This window comes from Ursus arctos, unplaced genomic scaffold (genome assembly GCF_023065955.2).
Source record: "Ursus arctos isolate Adak ecotype North America unplaced genomic scaffold, UrsArc2.0 scaffold_8, whole genome shotgun sequence".
Taxonomy (NCBI): domain Eukaryota; kingdom Metazoa; phylum Chordata; class Mammalia; order Carnivora; family Ursidae; genus Ursus; species Ursus arctos.
This window is the reverse complement of record NW_026623100.1, coordinates 74,242,513-74,263,147: the sequence shown is the minus strand read 5'-3', so window position 1 is coordinate 74,263,147 and position 20,635 is coordinate 74,242,513. Positions and strand designations below refer to the sequence as shown.

Here is a 20,635-nt window from a genome sequence, read left to right as displayed (position 1 = left end):
AATCTTAGAAAAGAAAAAAAAAAGTAGGTCCATTTATGTAAAGCACAGAATATCAGTTCTCATGATCTGCATTTTTGCTTGTCTTGGTGTTCTGGGGGAAATGAGGGTTCACAAAGTCATTTCTGTTGTTATTGAACTAAAATTCACATAATGTAAATTAACAATTTTAAAATGAGCATTCAGTGACATTTAGTATATTCACCGTGTTGTCACTTTCTTTTAGTTTCCAAGCATTTCTATCAATCCAAAATAAAACCACTAACCGAGTAAGCAGTTACTTCCCACTTCCCCTCCCCTCAGCCCCTACCAATCTGCTTTCTGCCTCAAATCGATTTACCTATTCTGGATGTTTCCTATAAATGAATTCATATAACACGTAACCTCTTGTGTCTAGCTTCCTTCAAGTAGCATAACGTTCTCAAAGTACATCTACATTATAACATGTATCAGTAGTTCGTTCATTTTTATGGCTGAATAATATTCTATTGTATGTATTTATCACGACTGAATTCTATTGTAGGTATTTACCTTCCATTAATGGACATTTGAGTTTTTTTCCACTTCTGGCTGTTGTGAATAGTGCTGCTCAAACATGTATGTAAATGTATTTGTTTGAGTATCTGTTTTAAATTCTCCTGGATATACACCCAACTACTTATATGCTATTGCCTTTGCAGTACACCTAGCAGATTCATTCTAGATACGTGAACTAAATGTTTAACTTCACAATATGTGTGAGTCTGATGAAATTATCTGCATAGTATATTTAAGAAAGAAGCCCCAAACAAAATTCCAAACTTAGCTCTGCTTCAGGCTATGAAAGCCTGAAAGAAAGAAAATGAAAGAAAGCAAAGAAAAAAAGAAAAACATTAATTTGAGGGGATATATAAACCCTCATGTTCACTGCAACATTATTTACAACAGCCAAGATATGGAAGCAACCCAGTTTCCACTCACACAGGAGGTAAAAAAGATGTGGTATATACATATAATGGAATATTACTCAGCCATACAAAAGAATGAGATCTTGCCATTTGCATGGCAACATGTATGGACCTTGAGGGTATTATGATAAGTGGAAAAAGTCAGACAAAGAAAGACAAATACTATACGATTTCATTTATATGAGGGATCTAAAACACAAAACAAAGGAGGAAAATATAAACTGACTCATAAATACAGAGAATAAAGTGGTAGTTGTAGGAGTGGGGGGGAGGCAAAAATAGGTAAAGGGGATTAAGAGGTACCTCCCCACCCCCAAAAACGCTGATATTCCCACTGCTTCCCCCATACTATTCAAACTCCACCAGACTTACCATATTTCAACCCTAAAAACTCTATCTATGAGGGGACCCGTGATCCGGCCATGCTTTAGGCCATCTGATACACACTCTGTAGCCTGGTACTTTGAGAGCAGGATCACCAAGAACCAACGACCCCTGTGAATGCACCCCAGGGGTACTCATTCCTGGTACCACGTTGAGATAGTCAGAGAAGTAACCTCCATGTCACTCTGCTTTGTAGGACATGCTACCTTGTGTCTGAAACAGCCTGAAGTGTCCCCACTTCATGGTGTAGCAGCAGCCCAGAGGAGAATGTCCTAAGAATACACTTACAGAAGTTAAGATGGCGGAGGAGTAGGGGACCCCTTTTTCAGCCGGGCCCCTGAGTCGAGCTGGATAGGTACCAGACCAGCTTAAACAACCACGGAATCAGCCTGAGACGCAGGAAGATGCATCCGGATCTCTACAAATGAACATCTCCAGCGCTGAGTATTGAGGTACGAAGTGGGAAGCCATGAAACCGCGCACAGATATCGGAAGATAAACGGAAGGGGGAGGGAGCCGCCTACACGGGAGAGCGGGCGGACTCGCGGTCGGCACCCGCGAAACAGCAGACTAAGACCCTGAACCGGGTGCGCGCGCCACCAGGCTTCTCACGGAACTCCGGAATCCCGGTGTGCTCACCAGAAATAGACTGAGACCCGGAGAAACAGGAGCAAACGGGGTGGCTGGCGGCGTTAGAAACACAAAGGACAGAGATGTGCCGGCCCTGGAAGTGAGGGCCGGGACGCCGGGTGTGGGGCGCCCATCCCGGGACGCTGCACGGTTGAGCAGCACCAACAGAAACAGAGTTAAAGTGGCCAGAACATTAGTAGAGAACGGGCCGCAATCCCTCTGTTCTGAGACAGAGGCTGGGATTCGGCCCCTGCTGCTCTGACTCTCAGAAGAGGCACAGCAAACCGCCAGGGAAAGCCCCAGAGAACAAAGGCCTGGAAATACCAGCTCACAGCGTGCCCATCCCCATCCCCCCTCGCAGGGGACACGGAGACTCTACCCAAACAGGGTTGCCTGAGTATCAGCGCGGCAGGCCCCTCCCCCAGAACACAGAAGGCAGGCAGAAAAATCAAGAAGCCCACAACCCAGGGCGCCTGGGTGGCGCAGTCATTGAGCGCCTGTCTTCGGCTTAGGGTGTGATCCCGGCGTTCAGGAAAGGAGTCCCTCATGGGCCTCCTCCGCTGGGAGCCTGCTTCTTGCTCTCCCACTCCCCTGCTTCTGTTCCCGTTCTTGCTGTCTGTCTCTCTCTCTCAGATAAATAAATAAATAAAATCTTTAAAGAAGCCCACATCCCCAAAGATCCCTATAAAACAAGGGGCACAGCCTGGGAACCAGGCAATAATTTGGGTTCTGGACAACCCCGCAACCTCTCCTCATCAGAATGACAAGAAGGAGAAGCCCCCCCCCCCCCCGCCAGCGAAGAAAAGACAGTGAGTCTGTGGCCTCTGCCACAGAAATAATAGATATGGATGTAACCAAATTATCAGAAATGGAAGTCAGACTAACGACGGTCAAAATGATAAGTAGAATTGAAAAAAGTATTAACGAAAAGGTTACTGAGAATATAGAATCCCTAAGGACAGAAATGAGAGTGAATCTGACAGAAATTAAAAATTCTATGAGCCAAATGCAGACAAAACTAGAGGCTCTGAGGGCCAGGGTCACCGAAGCAGAGGAACGTGTTAGTGAACTGGAGGATGGGTTAATAGAGGAAAAAACGAAAATAGAAGCTGGTCTTAAAAAAATCCATGCCCATGGGGCGCCTGGGTGGCACAGCGGTTAAGCGTCTGCCTTCGGCTCAGGGCTTGATCCCGGCGATCTGGGATCGAGCCCCACATCAGGCTCTCCCGCTATGAGCCTGCTTCTTCCTCTCCCATTCCCCCTGCTTGTGTTCCCTCTCTTGCTGGCTGTCTCTATCTCTGTCGAATAAATAAATAAAATCTTTAAAAAAAAAAAAAAAATCCATGCCCACGAATGTAGGTTACGGAGGATTACTGACTCAATGAAACGGTCCAACGTTAGAATTATCGGCATCCCCGAGGGGGTGGAGAAAAACAGAAGTCTAGAAGAGATATTTGAACAAATTGTAGCTGAAAACTTCCCTAATCTAGCAAGGGAAACAAACATTCGTGTCCAAGAGGCAGAGAGGACCCCTCCCAAGCTCAACCACGACAAACCTACGCCACGTCACGTCAGAGTCCAATTCGCAAATATTAGATCCAAGGATACAGTATTGAAAGCAGCCAGGGCAAAGAAATTTTTCACGTACCAAGGCAAAGGCATCAGAATTACGTCAGACCTGTCTACACAGACCTGGAATGAGAGAAAGGGTTGGGGGAGCATTTTTAAAGCTCTTTCAGAGAAAAACATGAAGCCAAGGATCCTTTATCCAGCAAGGCTGTCATTCAGAATTGATGGAGATATAAAGACATTTCAGAATCGCCAGTCATTGACCAATTTCGTAACCACGAAACCAGCCCTACAGGAGATATTAAGGGGGGTTCTATAAAGGTAAAAAGGCCCCAAGAGTGATACAGAACAGAAAGTCACAACCAATACAAAGATTTTACTGGCAACATGGCATCATTAAAATCGTATCTCTCAGTATTCAGTCTCAAGATGAATGGCTTAAATGCTCCCATAAGCGCCACAGGGTTGCAGATTGGATAAAAAGAAATGACCCATCCATTTGCTGTCTACAAGAGACTCATTTCGAACCCAAAGATGCATTCAGACTGAGAGTAAGGGGATGGAGTACCATCTTTCACGCAAATGGACCTCAAAAGAAAGCTGGGGTAGCAATTCTCGTATCAGATAGATTGGATTTTAAACTAGAGACTATAGTTAGAGATGCAGAAGGGCACTATATTATTCTTAAAGGAAGTATTCAACAAGTGGATATGACAATTATAAATATATATGCCCCCAACAGGGGAGCAGCAAGATACACAAGCCAACTCTTAACCAGAATAGAGAGACATATAGATAAAAATACATTAATAGTAGGGGACCTCAACACTCCACTATCAGAAATAGACAGAACACCCTGGCAAAAACTAAGCAAAGAATCAAAGGCTTTGAATGCCATACTTGACGAGTTGGACCTCATAGATATATATAGAACACTACACCCCAGAACCAAAGAACACTCATTCTATTCTAATGCCCATGGAACATTCTCAAGAATAGACCACGTTCTGGGACACAAAACAGGTCTCAACTGATACCAAAAGACTGAAATTATCCCCTGCATATTCTCAGACCACAACACTCTGAAATTGGAACTCAACCACAAGGAAAAATTTGGAAGAAACTCAAACACTTGGAGACTAAGAACCATCCTGCTCAGGAATGACTCGATAAACCAGGAAGTCAAAAATCAAATTAAACAATTTATGGAGACCAACGAGAATGAAAACACAATGGTCCAAAACCTATGGGATACTGCAAAGGCAGTCCTAAGGGGGAAATACATAGCCATCCAAGCCTCATTCAAAAGAATAGAAAAATCTAAAATGCAGTTTTTACATTCTCACCTCAAGAAGCTGGAACAGCAACAGAGGGACAGGCCTAATCCACTCATGAGGAAGCAGTTGACCAAAATTTGAGCAGAAATCAATCAATCAGAAACCAGAAGTACAGTAGAGCAGATCAACAGGACTAGAAGCTGGTTCTTTGAGAGAATCAATAAAATTGACAGACCACTGGCAAGACTTATCCAAAAGAAAAGAGAAAGGACCCAGATTATTAAAATTATGAATGAAAAAGGAGAGGTCATGACGAACACCATTGAAATTGGAAGGACTATCAGAAATTTTTATCAACAGCTATATGAAAATAAACTAAGCAATCTGGAAGAGATGGAATCCTTCCTGGAAACCTATAAACTACCAAGATTGAAACAGGAAGAAACTGATTTTTTAAGCAGACCAATTAATTATGAAGAAATTGAGTCAGTGATAAACAACCTTCCAAATAACAAAACTCCAGGCCCGGATGGTTTTCCTGGGGAATTCTACCAAACATTCAAAGAAGAAATAATACCTATTCTCCTAAAGCTATTTCAAAAAATAGAAACAGAAGGAAAGCTACCAAACTCATTCTATGAGGCCAATATTACCTTGATCCCCAAACCAGGCAAAGACGCCCTCAAAAAGGAGAATTACAGACCGATTTCCCTAATGAATATGGACGCCAAAATCCTCAACAACATCCTGGCTAATAGAATCCAACAGTACATTAAAAGGATTATCCATCATGATCAAGTGGGATTCATACCTGGGATGCAAGCGTGGTTCAATATTCGCAAATCAATCAGCATGATACATCATATCAACAAGAAAAGACTCAGGAACCATATGATCCTCTCGATTGATGCCGAAAAAGCATTTGACAAAATACAGCATCCTTTCCTGATTAAAATCCTTCAGAGTGTAGGGATAGAGGGTACATTTCTCAATCTCATAAAAACCATCTATGAAAAGCCTACTGCAAATATTATTCTCAATGGGGAAAAGCTGGAAGCCTTTCCCTTAAGATCAGGAACACGACAATGATGCCCACTCTCGCCACTATTATTCAACATAGTACTAGAAGTCCTCGCAACACAATCAGACGACAAAAAGGGATCAAAGGTATCCAAATCGGCAAAGAAGAAGTCAAAATGTCTCTCTTCGCAGATGACATGATACTCTATATGGAAAACCCAAAAGAATCCACTCCCAAACTATTAGAAGTTATAGAGCAATTCAATAATGTGGCGGGATACAAAATCAATGCCCAGAAATCAGTTGCATTTCTATACACGAATAACGAGACCGAAGAAAGAGAAATTAGGGAATCCATCCCATTTACAATAGCACCAAAAACCATACGTTACCTTGGAATTCACTTAACCAGAGACGTAAAGGACCTATATTCTAGAAACTATAAATCACTCTTGAAAGACATTGAGGAAGACATAAAAAGATGGAAAGATATTCCATGCTCATGGATCGGAAGAATTAACATAGTTAAAATGTCCATGCTACCCAGAGCAATCTACACTTTCAATGCTATCCCGATCAAAATACCGAGGACATTTTTCAAAGACCTGGAACAAATAGTCCTTAAATTTGTATGGAAATAGAAAAGGCCCCGAATCTCCAAGGAACTGCTGAAAAGGAAAAACAAAGCTGGGGGCATCACAATGCCGGATTTTGAGCTGTACTACAAAGCTGTGATCACAAAGACAGCATGGTACTGGCACAAAAACAGACACATAGACCAATGGAACAGAATAGAGAACCCAGAAATGGACCCTCGGCTCTTTGGGCAACTAATCTTTGATAAAGCAGGAAAAAACATCCGGTGGAAAAAAGACAGTCTCTTCAATAAATGGTGCTGGGAAAATTGGACAGCTACATGCAAAAGAATGAAACTTGACCACTATCTCACACCATACACAAAAATAAACTCCAAATGGATGAAAGACCTCGATGTGAGACAGGAATCCATCAAAATTCTAGAGGAGAACATAGGCAGCAACCTCTACGACATCAGCCAAAGCAACCTTTTTCATGACATATCCCCAAAGGCAAGAGAAACAAAAGATAAAATGAACTTATGGGACTTCATCAAGATTAAAAGTTTCTGCACAGCCAAGGAAATAGTCAGAAAAACTAAGAGGCAGCCCACGGAATGGGAGAATATATTTGCAAATGACACTACAGATAAAAGACTGGTATCCAAGATCTACAAAGAACTTCTCAAACTCAATACACGAGAAACAAATAAACAAATCAAAAAATGGGCAGAAGATATGAACAGACACTTTTCCAATGATGACATACAAATGGCTAACAGACACATGAAAAAATGTTCAAAATCATTAGCCATCAGGGAAATTCAAATCAAAACCACACTGAGATACCACCTTACGCCAATTAGAATGGCAAAAATAGACAAGGCAAGAAACAACAATTGTTGGAGAGGATGTGGAGAAAGGGGATCCCTCCTACATTGTTGGTGGGAATGCAAGTTGGTACAGCCACTCTGGAAAACAGTGTGGAGGTCCCTTAAAAAGTTAAAAATTGAGCTACCCTATGACCCAGCCATTGCACTACTGGGTATTTACCCCAAAGATACAGACGTAGTGAAGAGAAGGGCCATATGCACCCCAATGTTCATAGCAGCAATGTTCACAATAGCTAAATCGTGGAAGGAGCCGAGATGCCCTTCAACAGATGACTGGGTTAAGAAGTTGTGGTCCATATATACAATGGAATATTACTCAGCTATCAGAAAGAACGAGTTCTCAACATTTGCTACAACATGGATGGCACTGGAGGAGATAATGCTAAGTGAAATAAGTCAAGCAGAGAAAGACAATTATCTTATGATTTCTCTCATCTATGGAACATAAGAACTAGGATGATCGGTAGGGGAAGAAAGGGATAAAGAAAGGGGGGGTAATCAGAAGGGGGAATGAAACATGAGAGACTATGGACTCTGAGAAACAAACTGAGGACTTCAGAGGGGAGGGGGGTGGGGGAATGGGATAGGCTGGTGATGGGTAGTAAGGAGGGCACGTATTGCATGGTGCACTGGGTGTTATACACAACTAATGAATCATCGAGCCTTACATCGGAAACCGGGGATGTACTGTGTGGTGACTAACATAATATAATAAAAAACCATTAAAATAAAAAAAAAAATTGAGCTACCCTATGATCCAGCCAGTGCACTACTGGGTGTTTACCCCAAAGATACAGACCTAGTGAAGAGAAGGGCCATATGCACCCCAATGTTCATAGCAGCAATGTCCACAATAGCTAAATCGTGGAAGGAGCCGAGATGCCCTTCAACAGATGACTGGATTAAGAAGTTGTGGTCCACATATACAATGGAATATTACTCAGCTATCAGAAAGAACGAGTTCTCAACATTTGCTGCAACACGGACGGCACTGGAGGAGATAATGCTAAGTGAAATAAGTCAAGCAGAGAAAGACAACTATCTTATGATTTCTCTCATCTATGGAACATAAGAACTAGGATGATCAGTAGGGGAAGAAAGAGATAAAGAAAGGGGGGGTAATCAGAAGGGGGAATGAAACATGAGAGACTATGGACTCTGAGAAACAAACTGAGGGCCTCAGAGGGGAGGGGGTTGGGGGAATGGGATAGACCGGTGATGGGTAGTAAGGAGGGCACGTATTGCGTGGTGCACTGGGTGTTATACGCAACTAATGAATCATAGAGCCTTACATCGGAAACCGGGGATGTACTGTATGGTGACTAACATAATATAATAAAAAATCATTAAAAAAAAAAAGGAATACACTTACAGATTTTGTACAGAAAGGCAATCGTGGCTACCGCAATGTTTTCTTCAGATTTAGGAATTTAATTTTTGATTCTTTTTAACAGCTAGAAGCTAAATTTAATGAAGGCCCTGCCTCCAACAGCATAAAAGCAACCTGTCAAATGTTTTTTCATTTCACAAACACTTATTAGTATTTAATATGCCAAGCTCTACATTAGACCCCATGGAAGGAATGTATACTCAGTGTCTATTCTCCAGAAGCTCACAGTTGAGTGAAGCTGTGAAAACAGCTGTGGATTACATCAAGATTAATCACATTAACTGTCATCTTCCCACTTATCCTTCATTGATCGATCCATTTAACAAAATTTGTTCAATACCTACTATTGTGTCAAAGAGCAAATAAAATTGTAGGAGAAATGAAACTTATCTTTTCTATTTCATCTAAGGAAGTACAAATAGAAAAATAATAAAACGTCTTCAGACAAAAATTAAGGCCAAAAATAAGACGGAAATATATAAGCATAACATATGGGAAATGTTTGAAATGAAAATCACTTTAGCAATTTTACTATATTCCAGACATGAACAAAAACCTAATACTCACAGATTTCTAGCCAGATGGATTTTCATATTGACAATGAAAGCTGAAGTATTTAATCAACTCAAAACTGGATAGAAGTAAATCAGAATAGGCACTTCCACAACTATCTTTAATCACTGGATTTTAAGAAGAAAATACTCAATCACACAAAGCATATTATGAAAAACTAATAAAGCAGCGAATTACATGAAGAAAGCCCCAGATGAGCTGCAGTCACAATTTGGTAAAAGAGGCTAAGGTTGTATAGGCAACAGTAACATTAGTTTCTTCTCAGGCGATGTTTTAGCTGAAATGATAAGCTGACTATACACTACATATTACCATGTAATCTATTTCAAACTCATTGGCTCGGCTATTCATTTCCTAGAACAGCCATAAGGAGAGGCAGAGCCTTGTCCCACCTGGCTGACCCCAGGCCCCTTGACTATTGCTGGATGAATGAGAAAAGAGCACTGTTTAAGTTTCTCAGCCAGCGGTGAGGACACAAAATGACATCAACATATGTGGTAAATGACTTATTTACAGTTTCACGTTTCCAGGGTCTCAGCACAATGTACTGGCCAACTCTGGAGGTGTCATTCACCTAAACTGCATGGACTCTCTCCCTTGTTTTCCGTTAATATCATCGCTAGCGCCTAACTGGCCCAGATCAAAGTCAGCAGCTCTCAACCGAAGGGCTACAGAAGATACTCTGAAAGAAAGGCTTAACCTACAAGGTCAGAGAACCCGAGTCCAACCGGAATCTTTTTTTTTTTTTTTTTTTAAAGATTTTATTTATTTATTTGATAGAGATAGAAACAGCCAGCGAGAGAGGGAACACAAGCAGGGCGAGTGGGAGAGGAAGAAGCAGGCTCATAGCAGAGGAGCCTGATGTGGGGCTCGATCCCGTAACGCTGGAATCACGCCCTGAGCCGAAGGCAGACGCTCAACCGCTGTGCCACCCAGGCGCCCCCCAACCGGAATCTTGATTCTAACGTGCAGTGATACAAGTTTACTTCTTTTAGCATTAGTCCCATCTATTAAAATAGGAAAACATTTGTCACTTACTAGGACTGTAGTGAAGCAACCGAAATAGGTGACGATCACTCAGGGTGGACAGCCATGCCTTACTACACAAACGCTACTTACTCCCAAAGATCCTTCCCCCCGACTCCACCAACTGGTTTGTGTGGCCTTCCTCTGAGTTTATCTTTTCATAATATTAACATTTTCCTTTCCTTTTTTTTTTTAAGATTTTATTTATTTATTCGACAGAGATACAGACAGCCAGCGAGAGAGGGAACACAAGCAGGGGGAGTGGGAGAGGAAGAAGCAGGCTCACAGTGGAAGAGCCTGATGTGGGGCTCGATCCCATAACGCCGGGATCACGCCCTGAGCCAAAGGCAGACGCTTAACCACTGTGCCACCCAGGCGCCCCTAACATGTTCCTTTCTTGATTTGTTTATAATTTCCCTTGCAAGACTATGAACAGCTTAAGGGCAAGCACTGGGACTTAACTGCATTTTCTACTCTGAAACTTGGTAAAGATTCAGTAATTAGTTGAACTCTTATTTTATGATTATTATTATGAATATAGTTAACAGCTTACTCTTCATAGAACTGTTACATACAGGCTTTATAGCACCTACCATGGTACACTAGATTTCAATGACTCCCTTCATACAGTAATATCCAAACCCAAAATGGCCAATCCAAGGTGATGAACTCCCAGGATATAGGCGAAAGACTCAAGCAAAGTAGAGTTGTTCAAATTCTTTTTGCTGAACAAAGAGTTACCACCCTCACATAATCTCTCAGCACATCATAAGTACTGTATATATCTATTATAAACTTAAGGGTTTACCAGTGAGAAGCTATGTCAATGATTTACTCCAGTTCTTGGTGACATACACTAACTGGGGCTCCAGAGTTCAACACATCTGAGAAGGCTGAAGAAATCTGTGTTATATTCACTGAGGAAAAAGATTTATCTCTATTCTTTTAAAGATCAAATAAATAAAGCCTAATTTTAAAAAAAGCTAATAAATATGTTTTTTCTACTTTTTTAAAAATGTATTTATTTTCCCACAGGGTCATGGAAAGAGCATGTACATCAGAGTCAGAGAGAGATGAAACCAAATCTCAACTCTACTACTTACCTGCTCAGTACCCCTGGGACAAAATAAGTGCTCAATAAATAATTGAGGTTATTATTACAGCAAATTTTGCAAAAGCTACAAGAATACTGTCTACATGAACTGTGATCTTACTGAGCCACATAAGCCTGAAATGAGTGTATCAAAAGAAACCAGAGTGTTCTTTCTGTGAAAACGATGAAGCCTCATAGGAGTTTGTTTATCATGGAATAAAGTTTCAGAAAAAATAGTAGAAAGGGTTGGACAAAAGCAGGGAGCAGGGAGAGGAAAGTTCAGGAAGCAAGTGTGAAGCAGCATTATGATCAGATGAGAAGAGATGACAGGTAAACAAATCAGTTTGCATTTTGACCACAATCTTAGAATTTTAAAGAAAAGATTAGATGGAATTAAATTCTTTCTGTGTTTTCAACTTCGGACAAAATTTCTTTTCAGACTAAACTGAGCAGGGGTCTCGGAGCACAAAATCTATTCTATTCAGCGATAGTTCTTCCATGTGCTGAGCTACAGCAAGAAACCAGAGGGGCTGGCAGCCACCAGCCCAAGATGGGATGAAATCCGGAATGAGGTGGTATGCTGAGCGGCAGTAGAAATAACAATAAAGGTAGGATTAGGTTCAGTCATTCTCACTAAGCCACTGTTCCTCCAGCAAAGGAATCTACCGCCTGCAAAATGTCCACGGTAATGGCAACTGGGTCCCTGGTTTTCAGCATTGTGAGCCCTCAAGCCAGTTTTTTTTTTCTCTAGTTTGCTCAGGCATTCAAAGGAATTCATAGCAACCCAATCTGAAAAGACAGATATCTTACCCTAAAAATTGGTCAGTTTATAATAAAAGATATAACTAGCTTGAGAATCAAGCTGTATCCATAGACGGTCTCTATAGACTGTTTGGGGGGTGCTAAACCAGAGCTAGAAGAGGCAAGATGGAAGCTCACTGCAGTACAACAGAAAGATCCCTCTAGAGCAATCCCTGACAAACTGCCCTTCTCCACTCTCAAGGTATAGTTCAAGAGAGTGTCCCTGGGACAACACTGGAGACCGACTTCTGGCACAAACTCATCTCTTCCCACCATAAACCTCTTCCTCCCTTCCTCCCTCCCTTCCTTTCTTTCTCTCTCTCGTGCTCTCTCTCTTATTTAATTGTTTATTTTAGGGTGGGGGAGGAGCAGAGGGAGAGGGAGAAACAGTCACAAGTGAACTCCACACTGGCAGAGCCAGACTTGGGGCTCAGTCTCATGACCCTGAGATCATGACCTGAGCCGAAATCAAGAGTCGGACACTTAACCGACTGTGCCACCCAGGCTCCGCTCTTGCCCCCATACTTTTCTGATGGCATTTTCCAAATTACTGAGATATTTACATTTAGTTATTCAAGATTTTTAAACAATTCTTAACTTTTAATAGAATCATTACAAAAATCTAAGGAATAATATTAATGAGCTAAAAAGTAGTTAATTATGATACTGATTGGCAACTAATGACAAAATAAAGTCTAACCAGTTAAAAAGTTGAATATATACCAATAGGGACTTACAATAAATGCAATTTATCCTTGCAGGTCATGAAGGATATCCAGGATTTCAGTAAGCGAAAGAGCACACTAATGAATTTTGCCTAAACAGCCTCTGCACTACACACACATGCCAATCTGGAATACTAACAAAATGAAACACTAAGTGTGCCTTGAACTTCATCAGTATCTCTAAAGTGAATGAAATAATTCAAGAAAATTAGTAAATTCAAAAAAAACTACCCAAATGTAAAATCTCACACATATAATAGAACACGGTATTCCCAAATGACAAGTTTAACACTATACGTCAATAACCATGACAAATACATGGTACCATTTGGATCAATAACAGAGTGTGTATAGCTATATTTGTTACACAAATGGTTTTAGAGTTGATCCCCTCCACTTCTAGAAGGAAGATATAAATCAAGCTAGCTGTAAATTCTGGAGAGAGAGAGAGAGAATGTTTCTTGTACTGAGATACTGAGGTTGAAGACTGAGGAGCACCTCTTCTGTTTAAAACAAACCTAGATCCAGTGAGAGAGAGTGCAGTAGACATGTGGAGACCAAATTAAATTCAAGGTGAGTACGAATTAGAAGGAAAAAAATCTTCCCAAACTTGTGTATAAAAACAAAAAATTGAAGAATAGTGAAAACAAATTTAAGTCTGTGAAAAGTATAAGAAAATGTAGAGCCAGTTTCTCTTTCCCTCTGCTATTCTGGGAATAACAAACACTCTTTGCTTTTCAAAATTCTTTTAGTAGCTCAGTTTAACTGATGAAATGACATTAAAAAGAATTCTGAAAAAGACATCAATCCATTCTGAAAAAAAAACATCAATCCATTCACACCATTCGGGGCATAGGCTCCAATCTTGGAATCATAAAACCATCCACCAAAGTTGGTGACAAGATATTCTTATAGAAGAGGGGTATAGGGAAGTGTAACCCTTAAGTGCTGAAATGCTAAATAGTCATCAGAGGAGTAAAAGATCTAGAACATAAGTTGTATCTAACTGGGAAGATTTTTCTTTAAATCTTCACTCTATCACAATACACAGCATTTATGGGCAGTCCTTATTTGCCCATCATGATTTTAGATTGTAATACATATTGAATCTGTTGCTAAATGTCCATTCTTAAAACCTATCATTTCAAGACACTAAAAAATTAACAGACTGTATCTTCACTACCTTTCAAGTGAACAGAAGATAACTCCCTTCAAGCCTTAAGCCTTAAATAAGCCCAATATTATATGAGTGTTGCAAGATGTGGGAAGAATTGTAACCCTTTTAGACCCTCTGAAGCCTTCACATTAGTTGACCGTTGCTACAAAATTAGTACCTCCATTCTGTATTTTTATAATGAGAAAGAGAGAAAAGAGGAGAGATTGGTGGACAGAGTACACTCCGTACACAGAGTGTATTGCACTACAAACTAAAGTCAGTACACAGTGCTACTCTATTCTTAATTTATCCTACTGTAATGATAATATTCTAATATAACTAAAGCTTTGGCATGATGAGAATAAATAACAGCTGTGTGCTACAGTAAAATATCAACCAAATGAAATTAGTATTATCAGTACTCACCCTTAAGCGAGAATCACTCTTAGAATAATAATGATCAAGAGACATACCTGCTCATTTTGATTCCATTCCCCTTGCTGCTTCAGAGATGGGACGGCCCAGATGCTTAGTTTCCCTGAGAAGTGAATGGCAGCAAGCAGCGTCCCATCTGGAGAAAGGCTCATCTTAAAGATCCCATCCTATATAGTAATTACAGGACATTAATGTCAGATCAAAGAACTTGTAGCTGAATAGAAGTAATCTCCAGAATTTAATAACACTCTTCAGGGGGTGCCATGTCATAAACGATCTCTCATAATTAAGGGTTCCAACAACTTCATAACACCATAATGTGCTCCAGCATAAAGAAACAGGACTCTTACCCTTTAGGAGTTCTTGGGGTTTTTTTTAATCTCTTTTACAGTGTTATAATTTACATATAACTGAAAACCCAAATATGTGAGCATTATAAAAATACTCTCTTATATCACACATCAATTACCATGAGTTCTCATTAACTTTCATGGGTTGATATTGATCAGATTGTGAGTTTCCTGAATTTGGGGGCCACATTTTCACAAGATTTTGTATGTACACAATGTCTGGAATATTCTGTCACACAGATAGCCCACAAATTCATGTTGTGTAGACAAAAGGAAAGGGAAAGGAGGAAGAGAGAGTTGGCAGAAAAGAGGGTCCAATGGTGATAGGAACAGAAGAAGGCAAGAGGGAAAATGCATTCCTGAATTTGAGGAACACTAGAAGTGTTCATTTTCCAGATTTCCTGGGAAATCTGAGGAATCTAATTGTTGCTACAAAAAAGAGAAACTTCGTAGTACACGGATTTTACATGGCCATCAGTGTGCACACAGTCCTACTCATCCAATCTCTCAGTTCTTTCCAATGAGAATACCAGGTTGCTCAGATACCACAAGCGAAAACATACAAGCAGAAAGGTCTCCTGCCTATTGCCTAAGCAGAATCAGAAGACTTGAACAAACACTAACTGGACATCTCATGCCCATCATGCATCTACCAAAACCAGGGTTTAAGGTAGTTTACCCACAAATAATAAAACAGACCCAAAATGATAGCCTACAACCGTATTTGTCCTTAACATTTAGAAAATCTGGCAACACAGGGCCCACCACCACCAAATGGCAATAATCAGGTGGGATTGGGTAGCATACGTACCTTTAAAAGGTTCATAAGATTTCCACTTAGCCAAACCCCCCACCATTCTTGGTTACAGCCCCAAGATTAAGGCTAAGTATCAGCTATAGAAGTAAAAATTAAACATGGCTATACTAAAAAAAGAGAAAGTATGCCTGGCTCAATTCACCACATTATCTACCTGGTCTCTACAGACACAAGAGTTTAAGTCCTCAGGTCTACAATGACTAAGGCATATTAGCCATCAAAAACAAATAGAACGATTTCAGAAACTGAGCAACACTGCTGGATGAGTAGACAGATGAAAAGATTAGCATCCTCTAATCTCCTCTTTAACTGGATATAACATGTCTAGCCCAGAATGCCAGAATTAAATGTAAGGAAGATTAAAACACAAAAGCCTGGGAAAGAGAAGCAATGAAAGCAAAAGCACTTAACAGCACAATGTTAAATATACCCCCATCCCTTCCTCTGTGGTGGAAAGGAGGTCAGGAGAGAAGATGAAGAGCCTGGCATCTTCCATTCACAACTCTGGTCAACAAGCTTCACAGTTTGGTGTAACGTGAGCCTCACAAGCATAGATTTTCATTAGCTAGAAGAACTCTTCCCCCATCACTGACAGTTTATAGAGAAAGAAACTGAAGACTGCAAGGGTTAAGACACTTGCTGTAGGTCATTCAAGTACAGACCACAGAACCTGAGCTAGATGCATCTTCCATCCCAACCCAGGTCACTTCCACTGCACCGTGATCACTGCCCTCCCCTGGGCCATAGCCTTTCCAGGAGCTGCAGGCATGCTCCTTGGGAGAAGTCATGGTCAAGTACACTTTACTGTTTTCCTCACCTACATAATTAGTCATGAGTGATCTGTACGTTCACTCCCAGGTATTACAAATGCTTCATTAACCAACTCTCCTAAAAGTGCTTTGAAAGCAAACAGGAAGTTTATGAATCTTTTTAACAACAACAACAAAGTATACAGAATAATGTGAAAAATTTAACAATAGCATTGTGACCTAGAAAACACTGAATGAATATGCTAAATTATCCTTTGTTTTAATCTTTCTCCCCCCCTTCCTTCCTTCTTTTCTTTCTAGACATTAAGCAGTAAATATATTAACTAAAATGTTACCACTTGCTTTTAACCTGGTGGGTTCTTAAATCCCCTTCGTTTCATTTGACCCTATAATATCCACACTGCAAACTTACCATTCCTTTTCCTAAGCATTTTGTTGTAGAAATCTGCACTTACACAGACACAAAAGTAGGAATTATAGTACAATGAATAGCCACAACCAGGTTATAAACAAATATCAACATTCTATACTTGTTTCAGGAATCCTTCCCAAGTCACTACAATATTCTTGGCAATTTTTTTTTCCCCTGACGTATTTTAAAGCAGATCCTAGACATGAGATATATATACATTAAGTATACATTTCTTTAAAGTCACAAGTTATCTGTTTAAGTTTCATATATATGCACAGTGAGAACATAACGGTTATCAGTAGCAATTGAATTATAGCCAGTCAGCAATAGACAAGTCACCTATGTTACTTTAGAAACACGGTGTTTTCGGTGATGGGTAGTAAAGAGGGCACGTATTGCATGGTGCACTGGGTGTTATACAGAACTAATGAATCATTGAGCCTTACATCGGAAACCGGGGATGTACTGTATGGTGACTAACATAATATAATAAAAAATCATTAAAAAAAAAAAAAGAAAAGAAACACGGTGTTTTCCTTGTGAAATAAAAACTCCTCTTTTATTTGTAGAAACATTTCTGAGTGTCTATAGCACACTGAGTATTTCTGGCTCAGGGAATAATTTATTATCCTGACAGTAACTGTTACACAAGATCTAAAGCCACAGTTAGAAAATCCAGGCTAAATTCTGTGAACAGAGTCTGCAGTATTTAGAAGTCTGAATGCTTCTTGGTTGGCCAGGGAGAGAATTTCAGAGTGTGTGCTCTGGAAATAAGAGGAAATGGCTTCTCAATCAACTGCACATCACAATAAAATTAAACCTCAAACCTTCAAACCATAATTCCTCATATTGTATTAAGATTTCTCAGCATAAGTGAATAATAATCTTTCACTTGTCTTATTTATTTGAATTAAGTAGCTCCAAAAGCAATAAAATTCAGCCATAATTTTCACTTCAGTTAAAATGTGTCTGAATTTCTTTCATATTCCTCAAATATGAATGTTATGTTTATTTTAATCATTACAACAGTTGCAATGGTGGTCAAGAATATATAACTTGGCAGTGAAAAGCAGAAAGCTTTTTCTCTGAGAGCAGGAACAAGACAAGTAAGCCCATTCTTGCCAGTTTTATTCAACATAATACTAGAAATCCTAGCCAGAGCAATTAGGCAAGAAAATAAATAAAAAGCACACAAACTGGAAAGGAAGAAGTAAAACTGTCTCTTTACAGATGACATGGTATTATATATAGAAAACCCTAAAGACTCCACCAGAAAGTTGTCAGAATAAACAAATTCAGTAAAACTGCAGGATACAAAAATCAAAATACAAAACCACTAGCATTTCTATACACTAACAGTGAACTATCAGAAAGAGAAATTAAGAAAACAATCCAAGTTACACCAGCATCAAGAAGAATAAAATACTTAGGAATAAATGTAACCAAGGAGGTGAGAGCTCTGTACAAGAAAAGCCATTAAACATTGATCAAAGAAATTGAATACAAATAAATGGAAAGATAGTCCACGTTCATGGATTGAAATAAGTCTGTTAAAATGTTCATAGTGTCCAAAGTGATCTGTAGATTCAATGCAATCCTTACCAAAATTCAAATGGCATTTTCCACAGAAATAGAAAAAATAATCCTAAAATTTGTATGGTACCATAAAAGACCCTAAGTCTCCAAGCAGCCAAAGCAATCTTGAGAAGGAACAAAGCTGTAAGGGTCATACTTTCTGATTTTCAACTGCTGTTACAAAGCTATAGTAATCAAAATAGTGCTGTATTGGCATAAAAACAGGCACAAAGATCAATGGAACAGAACAGAGAGCCCAGAAATAAACCCACGCATAGACAGCCAACTAATTTACAACAAAGGAGCCAACAATACACAATGGGGAAAGGATACTCTTTCAATAAATGGTATTGTAAAAACCGAATAACCACTGGACCCCTATTGTATACTATATACTAAAATCTACTCTAACTGGATGAAAGTCTTGAGCGTAAGACCTGAAACCCTAAAACTCCTATAATAAAACAGGGAATAAGCTCCTTGACTGGTCTTGGCAGTGATTTTTTTTTTTTTTTTTTTTTTTTGGATTTAACACCAAGAGCAAAGTCAAAAAAAAAGCAAAACTAAACAAACAGGACTCATCAAATTAAAAACATCTGCACAGCAAAAACAACCTATGAAATATTTACAAACCACATATCTGATAAAAAGTTAATATCCAAAATACACAAGGGACTCCAACAACTCAATAGCAAAAAACCCCCAAATAACCCAATTTAAAAATGAAAAAAAATCTGAAAAATATTTTTTCCCAAAAAGACATATAAATGGACAACAGGTACATGAAGAGGCGCTCAACTAATCATCAGGGAAAAGGAAATCTAAACCACAATGAGGTATCACCTCACACATGTTAGGATGGCTATCATCAAAAAGAAAAGAGAACAAATCAAATGCTGGTGAGAATGTGGACACACACACACACGCGCGCGAGTATCATTTGGACTTAAAAAAAGAAGGAAATCCTGTCATTTGTGACAACATGGATGAACTTGAGGGCGTTATGCTCCGTGAAATATGCCCAACACAGAAAGACAAATACTGCATGGTACCACTTATATATAATCTTAAAAAAAAATAAATCAAACTCCTAGAAACAGATAGTAGGAAACTAGTTGCCTACCAGAGACTGGGGGAGTGGATGAAGTACGGAAAGGTTGGTAAAAGGATAGAAACTTTCAGTTATAAGATGAAGTTCTGAAGATCTAATGTATAACATGATAACTACATTTGATAACACTGCATTTTATAACAAACTTGCTAATAGAGTAGGACTTAAACATTCTTACACACGGAAGAAAAAAGTAAGTATGTGAGGTAGTGGATATGTGAATTCATTGGGGGAAAATCCATTCACGTTGTATACATATGTCAAATCATCACACTGTACACTTGAAATATCTTACAATTATACCTCAATAAAGGTGAGGCAAACCAAGAAAGAAAATGAGGAATATCACTTACTACCTGCTTCAGTCTGCTCTATTACATGAGTATCCACCAAAAGGCAGTCTTGCTAAGTAACTACTAAGTTGCTAAGTTGCTATCACTGGGTAGGCAACACGGACAAAGTAAGTTGGTTGATAAAGAACATTTGCACAGTAGATGGTCTTCTTCCACCAGAAATTCATCTATGGCCTTTTTAATTGACTGTATTATCAATTCTATTTACCTCCTTGTCTCAAATCTCTTCTCCAAACTTTTCAAAAGGTACTTTCCTCTTACCTTATTGAATCTCTTGTATAGAAATGTGATACTAATACTACTGAAATTAATAATATGAACAAGATTTTAACTTTCACCTCTATTTCTCATTTATTAAACCACTAGCTGAAATGTCCTTTTGATCTTTGTTAATTAAAAACACTAATTAAAGCCTTCTACTACTGGCAGCAATATTTAAAGTGGAATTGTGCCTGCTCTCAAATACTGCAGTAAAACTTAACTGTCCTTTCTGAGACAGTAATTCTTTTAAATGTTAAATATCAGATCTTTGTGCTGAGATTAGTTTAAATTGCCTAACTTTCTTCCACTGCATATCATCTACATAGAACAATCACAACTGAATGATTTCCTATTTCATTACACCTTTCAAATGTACAAGCTATATTAAAATTGAAGTACTGAACTGTAGCGCATACACTCAAAATGTTCTGAATTACCACATAGTTTTAAAGGTGAATTCATAAGCCCTGCTCTTCCAACATTCAACAATTATTT

General features: G+C 39.3%; 1 protein-coding gene across 2 annotated transcripts in view; it reads right to left on the bottom strand.

Annotated features, from left to right (window-relative positions):
* The window catches only part of NBAS (NBAS subunit of NRZ tethering complex), a 341,603-nt gene that overhangs the window by 254,450 nt on the left and 66,518 nt on the right, over positions 1-20,635 (bottom strand). For both annotated transcript variants that reach the window (XM_044390391.3, XM_026519115.4), the window contains exon 12: positions 14,530-14,658. In XM_044390391.3, coding sequence (XP_044246326.3) covers positions 14,530-14,658 — 129 coding nt within the window. The remainder of the gene's footprint in view (positions 1-14,529; positions 14,659-20,635) is intronic.